Source organism: Haliotis rubra, unplaced genomic scaffold, assembly GCF_003918875.1.
Source record: "Haliotis rubra isolate DU_JTF1 unplaced genomic scaffold, ASM391887v1 Scf1210, whole genome shotgun sequence".
Taxonomy (NCBI): Eukaryota; Metazoa; Mollusca; class Gastropoda; order Lepetellida; family Haliotidae; genus Haliotis; species Haliotis rubra.
The window spans coordinates 34,247-47,131 of record NW_025765127.1 but is presented as its reverse complement, the minus strand read 5'-3'; the positions used below and the strand labels follow the sequence as shown (position 1 = coordinate 47,131).

At 36.7% G+C, this 12,885-nt stretch overlaps 1 protein-coding gene across 1 annotated transcript in view; it reads right to left on the bottom strand.

The window, feature by feature from the left end:
* The window catches only part of LOC124265357 (obg-like ATPase 1), a gene marked incomplete at its 5' end in the record, with an annotated part of 191,500 nt that extends 179,018 nt beyond the window's left edge, over positions 1 to 12,482 (bottom strand). The window contains one exon of the mRNA XM_046700132.1: positions 12,355 to 12,482. Within this exon, the coding sequence (XP_046556088.1) occupies positions 12,355 to 12,482 (128 nt within the window). The remainder of the gene's footprint in view (positions 1 to 12,354) is intronic.
* Between the last annotated feature and the right edge of the window lie 403 nt (positions 12,483 to 12,885).

Below are 12,885 nucleotides of genomic sequence, written 5' to 3'. Positions count from 1 at the left end.
TTATTATCATATATATTTTGTGTACACAACTTGAACATAAAACATAATGGTTTGATGTACATGAAAATATAATGTGCACCTTGATATGAATGAAAATCCAAATTAAAGTACATGTGTTATAGAATTCAAAAAGTGACACGATGCTGATTATTATATTCTATAAACTTGCAGTTGAATCCCTCCCTAAAAGTTATGAAGATGTGCGTGCCTATATTTATATTGAATGCAAACAAGGTTCATAAGATTACAGATGTGCATGTATGCATAAACATTACAATGAGGGGCATGACTCCAATAATAGAACAGCGCATATTTATCAACCGGGGATTAGCTACATATGCATTCTACCAGAGACTGTTATTTCAAGGTCAAGGCAGGTGCTCAATTATTTTATTACTATAGTCTGATTGAATGATTATACACATGTGTATCAATACAGTAACTGATACACTATCCTGCTTTTATTGATGATGGATCAATAGAGAGTTCATTGATACACAAGATAATAGACCGATCCAGTCTGTCAATCAAAACTGGCGCATCCGTCAATTTTGGCCAATCAGCAAGCCGGGCGTGTTTGTGGATTTATCAGAGTTATTTCCGGGGTCAAACGATAAAAATGCCTCGGAAGCGATGTGCTTCGTATTATGCCATTCACACTTGCTATATCTGTTACATATTGCTGCGATTTTTTGTGTTCCTTTAACACGACCATTACTGTCAAGACAAAAGATTTGAGGCGGATCAAGGAGCGAGATAGGCCTCACGATCAATGAAATGCCTGTACCATTGCTCACGAAACCTACGGTCTGCTTGATGGTGAGAATTTGCACAAATTTACACACTTTCGCACATGTGCAAAATCATTACCAATAGATGACAACAAAAAGCAGTTGAAGACTTTGCAAGTGTTATAAACACGGGCAATTCTTGTAACTACAAAATTGTTTTTGCCTAACGTTTTTTGTCAATACTGGGCATTGAGTTGGTACACCATAAAGCTGAAATGAGACAGGCGAGAAAGCTATGTGGTTACGGTCGATCGAAATAGCAGAACTTGTTACATTAAAGAACAATGTGGTGGATGTTGTTACCATCGCCCTTAGATATTCTTAAATTTGTCACACATTATAGGATGTTTTAAAGTTTCAAAAACACAATCTGAAAGCCTACAGTACAGTATCTCTTATTAGTGCAAAATATTCCAGGAATAATATTTGTTTATTCAAACGGAAACATAGTCAGTGTCAGCATTTGCTTATCAGACAACATCCAAATAACAAAATTAATTCAAATGAGTGTCTATAAAACCATGTCATAAATATTTCAGAATTTCTATAAAGAGATGGGACCTTGAATTGAATTACGTTACTCCATGTGGATCAGAAACGAAAACTATGTGAGAAGAATTGTGACTTTCTGGAATATTGGACGGAGTGAAATAAAAGTGTATTTCTTAACCATGAGAACATTATTTCTTTTGAATTTTTGTTACAACATAATTTTTTTAACATGTAGGGGAGGTGCACTGGTACATTTTAGGAGTAATAACATAACTGTCAGTTTAATTATAATTCACTGGAAATGGTATGTTTTTAGAATCTTGCGTCCTTAAGTAAATGTGGAAAGGTAATAAAATAAATAATAACATAATCAATTATAAATAACTACTTAATTGACTGACATATCAGTTTCATGTGATTTTAAGGCAGAGCTAGGCAAACAAACACTAAATACGTACCCTGGCAGAACAATCACTTGATACTAATTAACTTAGTTTGTTGGCTCCTGCTGTAAGATATCTTTGGAGTTTTAAATAATATATTTAACTAAAAGGATTATTCTGAAAATGATTACTAGTATCAAGCTCATGATAATAAATTTCAACATCCAGAGAATTTGAAAAAGAATAAAGGCCACACCCTGGTCAGGCATTATTCAGTCTTGGAACAGAATAACTTACAAAATTTTCAGTTGACTAGTCATGTAACTGGAATGAATATTGAAACATATATTTATCCCAGATTTGATGTAAAATTTCTTCAGCTTTTGAGGAGGTTACCATTATTTGAAGACATTTGAGCCAAAGTAGTGTTTATTAAGATGTTGGTTTTGGACAAATTGTTCAAGGTTTGTTGATGGTTATTTGCAAAATGAGCTTCATATTAAATTGCACACTGGTTTGAAGGAGGTGAAAGCTTCAGGACATTTTCATTGTGTGTTTTCCTAAACTTTTATTTTGTTACCAATTTAGAAACAACTTAAATATATTTTTGATGACACTAGTAAGTATCTCAGAAAAGGAAATAGATCAAAATTAGTGTTATGTCCCTTAGCGATATGGTCTTAGATCTAATAAAACAAAGATTATCATTGTTTAAGAAGCAATAATGACAATATGTAATTTTATTGACGAAAAGCTTTGAACTTAGGATATATTATTTACACCTTATTTACATTAGTATTAGCAGTTAAATATCTATGAAGAAAAAGCAGTATATATGTATTTTGTGTAACATTCTATTTCAATGCTAGTTAATTGTTTGGATAACAGTGGATCCTCTGTTCAAAGATTTTGCATCACAGGTTTCCTATTTCTGGAAGATGGGTCAGTGTACAGGTGAAGACTATATCGTTATTGTGGTGTGACATACCGTACGTAAATGCTGGCAGTTCATGAAGCCCGGTATTGTGGAAGTTTGTAAATTATGATACCACAACAAAGTACACATAGAAAAATATATTGGAAAGGATGATTTAAAAATGGATGTCCTTATATTCAGTGTCATTTTAGGATGGTGTACAGATTTTGAAGAGAGAAATTATACTGAGAATTGCTGCAGATTAGCTGCTGAATATTGCTTCTGGGTATGTCCAGATACATCAATGGAACATACTGTTTACAAGCCCAATAACCTTTTTCCAGATTCCCAAATGAGATCAAATAGGATATGCAGTGATTTATTTGGTTGCAAATATAGACAAATAAGTTGGATGAAGTAGTAGACAGGACATATTTTTCTGCTTAGTTCATTAAAAGGTAGAAACACATGTTTTCACATTATTGATTTAACTAAATTTGAACAACGTATAAATAAATAAAGGCGCCACGAACAGTTTTGACAATCTATTTATAGATATCGAAACGATCTCCAATTTGAACATGTGGCTGTGTTCACGGTTTTTGTAATATTACGATGGGAAGTTTTGAAAAAACCCAAACAACATAATTCAGTTACCCTTTCCCTGCTAACATCTTAGACGGATGTGAATTGCCAGACATGTTATTCGGTTCGAAAGGAAACACGCTTCTTAATCTCACTCAGCAGCTGGCCGAGACGATTTTTCATCGAGCATGCAAATCATTTTCACTTGCCAATTACAATCTGTCAACTAAAATATATTAAAAATAAAGTGAGCATAACTTTCCTCTTTAAATATCATTCACAAACGACGGATACCAACGTACTACAAGCATAATTCATCAACAACGTTCACAATCACGTACATTTAGCCGGCGGTGACGCCATTGTGATTAGTCCGTGGTTGTCCCCCCTAACGTTAAAAACGAAGTGGGCGGGGCTTATCGGCCGGGACTGGATCGGTCTATTACACCGGATCAGATAATTACAGAGGTCAAATACAAAAGTTTGTTACACAATGCTTGTGTAAATTGCATAGAAATATGACAATATAAATCACTATGAAACTTTCAACAGCTTGAAAATGCTTGAAATACCTTTGTATAGTTTACATGTAATAAATAATGTATGACATTACTTCTATCTATGTCTAGTGAGTGAGTTTGGTTTAAGCCGCTTTTAGCAATATTCCAGCAATATCAGGGCGGGGGACGCCAGAAATGGGCTTCACACATTGTGCCCATGTGGGGAATTGAACTCAGGTCTACGGCGTGAAGAGCACTTTAACCACCAGGCTATCCCACCGCCCTCTCTACCTATGTCTAAGAATGTTGGCATACCAACTGTGTTTTGTAACAAACGTAGTAAAAGATTCCAGTGTTGTAATAACAATGACATGAACATCTATTATGCGTCGATGCAAAGGTGTGAGTTATCACTTTATATTTATTATTGTTTAGGTAACAATGTAAAATTTAGATTATAAGGAAGAAATATGTATAATCCAGTAAGCTTTAAATTAGTAACTTAATTCATGTCTAATCTATTCGAGCTAGGATGTGTATTTATCTATGTTTTCGATTTATTATATGAAACATGACAACATAATAATACCTTACAAGTAAATTCAAAGTATTCCATTTTGTTTGAATTCTTTCTATGTCCTTGAAATTCGTATCTTATTTCAATCAATGTGCATAAAAAGTATTTTAGTATCCACTCCCCATGAAGAGTCTTTCTCGCCGACATGTGTTCATTTACCAAACGCTGTATTAGCCTATGATAAAGATTAGTACTTGCTATCAAAACACTCTAAATACTTCCTGTGATCAACACTTAGGTGGCATCTCTCGAAATAAATGCTAATCTTTGCTCAGTACTACTATATTGGTTGAAAAACGGGTAATTTGTGATAAAAAAAAGTAAGGACACAAATGTGAGTCACTTACAAAATAAGAGGTGCTTTCTACTAACGCACATATGCGTCCCTTGCTGTGAGAAACTGCTAATTACCTGACACATAGGTGAGGTAAGGTGAAATTGGGTTTTACGTCGTGCTTGAGAATATTTCACTTATATGACGACGTGCATGCATGTGTATGTGTATGTGCGGCTGCTTGTACTAGCCCAAACTGAAGCTGGTTTTATAGTGCTAGCCCACTGAGATACCATGCCGCAGTGAAGCATGAATACCCCACTCAGACACATTATACTGACTCCGAGTCGACCAATCCTTGTTGTACCCATTAATGCCGAACGCCAGGCAGGGACCAACAAGTACCATATTTTAACGTCTTTTGGTATGATGCGGTCGGGGATCGAACCCGCGACCTTCCGCTCTCTGGGCGCTAACCACTACACCACTACTAACCACTACACCACGGAGGCGGAGGCGGCCCCTGACACATAACCCCAGGGGTGCTAGTGATTGCAAGTCCATGCTTGTGTTCCAGTTGCATTTGTGTGAAGCAGCCAAGAGCAAGTTGTAATAGAATAAAACATGACATGCTGTGATCCAGGATAGCTGCTCATCTCTGCAGCAGCCATTAGACGCTAGCTTCAACAAACCATTCAAGGTGAATGTTAAAGTGAATGGAACATTGGATGATAAATGGCACGCTTACATTCACAAAGGCCAACAACCAGAAAAAGGCCCCGCTACCTACTGAAGCAGAATGGATAACGTCAGCATGGATGGGCATCCCAGGCGACATGATTTAAAGCAGCTTCTTCAAGTATGGCATTGCAAACGCTATGGATGGTTCGCAGGACGATTGTTTGTTCAAGCATTTGGTCAACTGATCTGAAAGTGAGAGGCACGAGAACCCAGCTGTAGCAGTGATCCCAGATGAACTCAATGTACTGTGTATTTACAATGACGGAACAGATTCCTCTGCTTGGAATATTCTGTGTGCCGAAGACTCAGACACTCAGTTCAATGGTTTCACATAGGATAACTTGCGAGTGGTTGCATCAATAAATCATTGTTAACTTAAATATGTTGTCATCAATGAACTTCTTATTATGTGTAACAATTTGGTATTGCAGGAATTATACACTTAACAAAGCAACGTAGGTGAGGTGAGTTGAGGTAAAATGGGGTTTAACATCGTACTTAGGAATATTGTGCACATATGACGATGTGCATGTGTGTGTATGTGTGGTTGCTTGTACCAGTCCAGACTTAAGCTGGTTTTATAGTGCGAGCTCACTGAGATACCATGCTGCAGTTAAGCATGAATAACCCAGTCAGACACATTAAATTGACTCCTAACCAACCTGTCCTTGTTGTACCCAGGTGCCAGGCAGGGACCACAATTTCAAGTACCATATTTTAACGTATTTTGGTATGACGTGGCTGGGGATCAAACCCACGACCTTTCCCCTCTCCAGGCAGATGCTCTAACCACTACACCAGGGAGGCGGTTACAAAACAATAACAAAAACAAATATGTTTTTATTGCAAATGTATTCACAGGTGAAATGCATCATTCCACATTGCTTTATGGAAGGGAAAGATGAATTAGCATTGATTTTGATGGCTTGTAGAGGGGTTTTGTCTTATACATGGGTCGCACTATACACAGCGATATACATTACCTTTGAATTTTGTACAACCTCTCTACTTTGTACTGCAATAGTGATACTTTAGTAGCGATTTGTAATGATTTGTGAACTCAGACAATTTTAGAATACAATTGTTAATTACATCACATTGCTTTGTTGTTTGTTCTTTTACGGATTGATTCCCAGCTAACTTTAGTTTCAAATTGGGAATAAACAAGTACCAACATACTGACTCTTTGAGGTAGACTACAGGACTTGTAAAAGCAGTTTGGATGCAAGAATATATTGGACAAGTGCATATACCCACAATGAACACTCAGAAGTTTATTGCTCAAAACAAAGACAAAATCATTAAAAAACATCAATGACAAAATACAGAAAAGCAATAGAGATTACTACGCTCAAGCTGGCAGATACCATTATCTGTGAACAAGTTGTTCCAAAACATATCTAACGAGCTAAATCTGTGGTGTGTAGTGAAATCCGTTTCAATCAGAAGTTTCCCCAACCCAGGCATATCTGAAAGGTGTCTGCAAAGTCCATAAATAGAAGGGGTGAGTATCCTTCTTAAACCTAAGCAATCTGCAAAAGCACCATCCAACGATCAAGAAATGTATGGGATGATTGCTACAATCGTATTGATGGTCTAGAGGGGCGTGCAAAGGAGTCTGTAAATATGTTGGCAGAAGCTCTACATACACTGGGAACCAAAGAAGAGGAAGCATCTAGGGGATGAGGAGGGGAGGAAGAACAAAAAGAAACAAACTATTGGACATATGCTAGAAACTATACAAAAATGGACATACAGATCTGTTGTTGCTATGGCAGTATTGCAGCTACATACAAACATGTTGGCAAAAGCAAAGAAGACCAATTTGTACATCCTGCAAAACAACAAACTATTCCAACAGATAGAGATATCGTACAAACCACCCAAAAATATCCTTTCTATATGGAGTAGACGATATCCAGAAGGCTGCCAAGATAGTAGAATCAACCCAAAAGTGGGCGTACCTTTCCCGAGCTGCAGTTTTTGTCTGGAAGGCCAGTGCGACCTGGAACAACTACACACCGGCCAACACACAGGCCAACAGGGCAACCAAGAAGACAGCAACACTAGCAGCCAATCCCGGGAACCCCTCTAGAGACCGAATCGTTTGCTATTTTTCTCCAGTCTCCAGGCTTGGCGGGGACGATACCGACTGCCTTCCTGTCCTCCTTGGAAATTGTCTTGCCGAAGGTACAGAGGAAAGGTTTGCTAACCATCTGCAAGAACATATACCCACCAAGGTCCCGTACGAGGCTCGATAGGTTGTTGCTGCAGACTGGTACGAGTTCTCCAACAGGAATGTTTCCTAGGCCTACTGTCGGCGGGGCTCTCTCGGCCTCTATGTAGAAGATATACCCACCTTTTGGCCTTCTAGCAAACCCTCTACAGGTGTATGTTCCTTCAGGTATCTGTATGGCCTCTCTATACTCTGGCGATGAATCAAGTTCAAAAGTTCCCTTGGAAAGAAGCCTGAGCCAATGCTCTATGGACATCCTGTCGGGTAGTAGGGCTTCCCATTTGGGAAACACAAACCCTACTTGTTGATCGTCTTTCTTTTCCAAAATGGGTGAGTAGCAGAATTTGCCAAGCCTACAAAGAAACAGCCCACAAACCAACCATAGATTTTCTATTCCACCGTTGTCTCGGTGAATAGTTTCTTGTATCTTGTAGCCATATACCGGCATAGTTTCTCCAGTCAGCAAACAGAATAGCAGCAACAGGCTGTTCTCTCCTTTGTATTTGGCTTCTGCAAACTTTTTGCATACATAGATTCCGCGGGAACGTCTACAGCTTTTCTGTGTTTGTTGCATGGCGGTTCTGCCGCTTCCATATCCTTTGGTCCACCGTATTTTGGCAATGGGGTATGCCAAATATTTTCCCGTCCAAATGGTGGGTGTGCTTTCCCATCTAGCTGCTGGAGGATACAAGAATCTCTCTCGCATGGACAATTGTCTACCAAATTGTCGAGTATGCGTTTGTATCGTAGGCACCAGAGGAGGCAGTCGCTGTCATACAGGTTCTCTATGTTCGAGATACAGTCGAGGATCTCGATTTTTCTTCTGGAACCTCTAGTGGGAGTCACTCCGGGGGTGTATAGGGTATATCTTTGTTTTTCCAGAGAACGCATTTCTTGCTGCCAACGCAGTGGTCTATGGCATCACACTTGCAAGTAGAGTTGCCTGGTTTGAATAGGGTAGGTAGTTCAGATATAGCAGTGAGGCAGTGTCTGTCCCTTGTTTCTGGGCAGACGGTGAGAACAATTCTGAGTTTGCCTGCTGCAGTTCAAAATTGGTTTGGTGGGTATATGTTGACAAAATCTACTATTTTGCCATCTTCTACGAATTGGAGAAAGCACAGCAAATAGAGTCTGAGAAACTGCCTAGGGATCACTCGTAAAATGTGTGCTCATAGGAAATATGAGCAATAATAACTTCATTATGATTTTTTTATGACCATTCCATGACTACTAAAGGACACAGGATTCTAAAAAATATCTTACTGTCATATTTCCAGTAAAGGACAAGATATGATAAAGGCCCTTATTGGCCCACAAAATTTCATGATATTCAAAGTTCTACAACATGATAATTTTAGCATAAAAAATGCTAAATAAATTGTTGAAATTACCTCCATATGGTTTTTTTATATGTTTTAGTGCTGTTTTTTTCCTCTTTGAAGACCTCAAAGTTAACCTATTTTACAATATCTTCGAAAAACCTGCATTTTCATATTTTCAGAGTGATAAAAAAGTGTGAGCAAAAGCTTGACCCATCCCAATTTTTTCACCACACATGAAGAGAGTAAATTTGAATGCACTCCTAAAAAATTGTGGTGGGTCACGCTTTTGCTCATATCAAAATGTTTAAAAAAGTACATTTTTTCTGTTGTATGAAATTGCCCCATACAACATCTCAAAAATAAACATTGGCGTAAAGTAATATCTCTGAAAACTATCTGTCACATTTACACAACTGTACCATGATTCATTACTATTTTGAATGTTTTAGAGCACTAAAATGAACTTATCAAACATGTTTATTAAAAAGTTTCAATATCGTAAGGGACTCTCAAGGCTGATTACTTTGAGGTAAACAAGGGTAGTTTTTTGGAGACCCTGTTGATCACTGCTGGAAAAATAAGAAGACATCAGAAGATTTTTCACAATGTGATCAGGCAGCATTCTAAAGGTGAGAATCTTTGTAATTATGCTAGAATTTTATCATATTTGCTCTATCATCTGTTTAGCAAACCCCTCTGTGTCACCTGTCACTGTCAAATAACACTGGCATTCCACAGGATGTAACTGTGTATAAACATACACATTTTAACAAAAATAATGTAGCTTGATGTTTTCTAGGATATATCAGGCTACATTTAATATTGTTAGAATAAGAACATTGTATCAAGGTCTAGCAGATTATGAAAAGCAAGCAGACGTCAAGTGACACATTGTTGCAAAGTGTAATATATAAGCTTAAAGTGACAAATAGTAACAGTAGAATCTGTAGCCTAGTGGTTACAGTGATGGCCTCTCAATTTTTTTCTGTCATCAGACATTCAGGTTCAAATCCTAATGTTTTTTTTCTTTTCTTCTTTTTTTTCTTCAAAAGTTAAGTTAAACATTGTAAATTGGCTGACCAAACTTGTGCACATGAAATACAAATTTTGTAAAAAGATTTTCTTAAGTTTGGTAATGTAACTTACACTGTTCAAACAAACTTGATTTAACATCATGTAAATCTTGTTTAAGCCTGAAGACACTGACTTTTCCACTTTGTAGAAGGTAAGCATTGTTTCAAGGTAATTTCTTTAAGTAAATATTTACAAACTGTCCAGAGCTGTTAATTAGTGGTGCACTGATCAAACAAATAATTAGTTTATGGATATTTTGTGGGCTGCCAGTCAATTACCAATAACCAAATCACATAATCAATTAAAGCATTCACTATTTCTTCTTAAAAATATGTTTACAGAATCAATGACTATTGGTTTCAATTGTCATATTAAAACTGAGGACTGATTACCTTTGTTTTCATGTGCTCTAACAGTTGTTTTTATCTTATATCTATAATTGATCAAAAAGTGGCCTCAACAATTGCTTATGCTTTTGGAGGTCAATTCCCTTCCCTATATAACTATACTATTGACATGTTTAGCATTAGAAAAATTAGAAAGCACCAATTTCTTGAACATATTGATAATTCTTTTATGATTTCAAATATTTGTTTTCAGATAAGAGAAATTTGCTTGGACTGATTTCAGAAGAACTTAAAACTTGAGGTGGAAGGTAAGCATAATAATAACCAATATTTTTTTCTTCAATTTTCTAATTTAATGTGACCGAATTTCAGAAATACTGATGTCTCAGTGGTGATTAAATCTGCATAAGCCTTCAAACCAGACTACTGACATTTGAAAATAAATAAGTAATGTTACCCTTGAATAGATTTATAATATCAAAGTTTTAAAACAGAATTTTCTTTTGATATAAAGTCATCTGTTTTTCAGTTGAGAGAAGATCTGGGTATGGCAGACACCAAAACAATATGCCAGTTTCCAGCAACTCTAGTGATACACGGTTGAATGCTGCAGTTCTTGGCAGTGATTCAGAAACTGATTCAGAGATTGATGACCATGTGGATGAAGAGGGAAAGTGGATGTTTTATATATCTTTGCAGTGAATGAGTTGTGAATAATTACTTTTTGAAGATTTTTGAATACTGACTTTTAACACTTACTTGGTGTCAAAATCAAGCTGTGCCAAGAATGTAATTTCACCTGAAATAGGCCCCTTTGAGGTCAAGACCTGTGCTTTTTAGTGCAACATGATTGGTTATTATAACAACATGTTGAGAATGAGATGTTTACTGTATATATTTGCAAGAATGTTGTAAATACTGACTTTTAACACTTACATGGTGTTAAAATCAAGCTGTGCCAAGAATGTAATTTCACCTGAAATAGGCCCCATTTGAGGACAAGACCTGTGCTTTTTAGTGCAACATGATTGGTTATTATAACAACATGTTGAGAATGAGATGTTTACTGTATATATTTGCAAGAATGTTGTAAATACTGACTTTTAACACTTACATGGTGTTAAATCAAGCTGTGCCAAGAATGTAATTTCACCTGAAATAGGCCCCTTTGAGGTCAAGACCTGTGATTTTTAGTGCAACATGATTGGTTATTGTAATAACATGTTGTGAATGAGATGTTTACTGTATATTTGCTAAAACCGGTTGTGAATACTGACTTTTAACACTAACTTGTTAAAATCAAGCTGTGCCCAAAATGTAATTAGACCTAAAATGGGCCCCCTGTGATTTTTCGTGGGACATGATTGGTTATCATAAGTACATGTTGTAAAATTGACCTATAGTTTATGTGTGCAAAGAAAGTTGTGAATAATGAGCTTTTTGGTAATCAATTGGCAAGTAATTGAATTACTGTCCACAATGTATTGCAACCCTAATTGGGCCCCTTGAAGTTAAAACCTTGTGATTGATGTTGACATGTTTCTTCATCATGAATACCTGTTGCAAAACTGACACTGTTTGTATGTAAATAAACTTATAGTTGTATATAAGTCATTATGGCACACTGATATTTCAGATTTCTTGTTATTTTTTCATGGGAACTGATAAAACCCATTTTTGGCCCCTCTGCATTGAAATTATGGCCTCAGATCATTTAAAAAATAGCTTTTTTATGCAAAGCCATCTTGTCTCTAAACAAATAACATGTGTTCAGCCAATTCTGTTTGTGGGCCAAAAACCACCCTTATCATACCTTGTCCAAATTTAAAACATAATTTCACCAAGAGTTTTCAAACTTACTGCCCTGTGACCAAGGCAATTCCAGATTGTACCTGACACATACTTAGTATTGACTGATTTTGCTCTTTTTCAAACATGATCTGTCTTTCAGAGGGGACTATCCATTTACCAAACTTATCCGAAATTAATTGGTATCTTTAGAAATCATTGTGCGCCAGTGCATAAGCTCAAGCTCAAGCTCTACCAGTTGAGCTGAAGATATAGTGACATAAATTTGAGCAATATCATATTTGTTTCTGCACTGGTGTTTACTTACTAACAACATGGAAGATAGCATCACAAGCCTTGATGTTGGACAAGAAAGCATTCCCAAGACCCTTGCCTTCATGAGCACCTTTCACTAGACCAGCAATGTCCACCACATTCAGGAAAGCTGGCACTTTGCTGTCAACAGAAACCAAATATGTTTGTTTGTGAAATTGTTTGTCATGTAACACCCTATTCATCAATACTCCAACTTCATGGCAACAGTTGGTAAACATATGATTATGGACCAAATGACCCTGTTTGATAAAATTATCAATCTTGAGTTTTAGCTGCTGAAGGCATATTCTGACCTGAAACCAATATGGTGGGTGCAAACAAGGGGTGTTCTTTACAAAGTATGATACAAGCTTCAAGGCATTCTACTGTACACACCAGCATGTACAGTTTTCCTAGAAATTATTGAAGAAATATTTCTTTCATAATATTGATAATAGAAGTTGTAAATAGGTGTTACATTATGTAGTAAGGTACTCAATATGGAAGGCAACTCTTGAAGGCTTCAGAATGATCCTTAATGAAC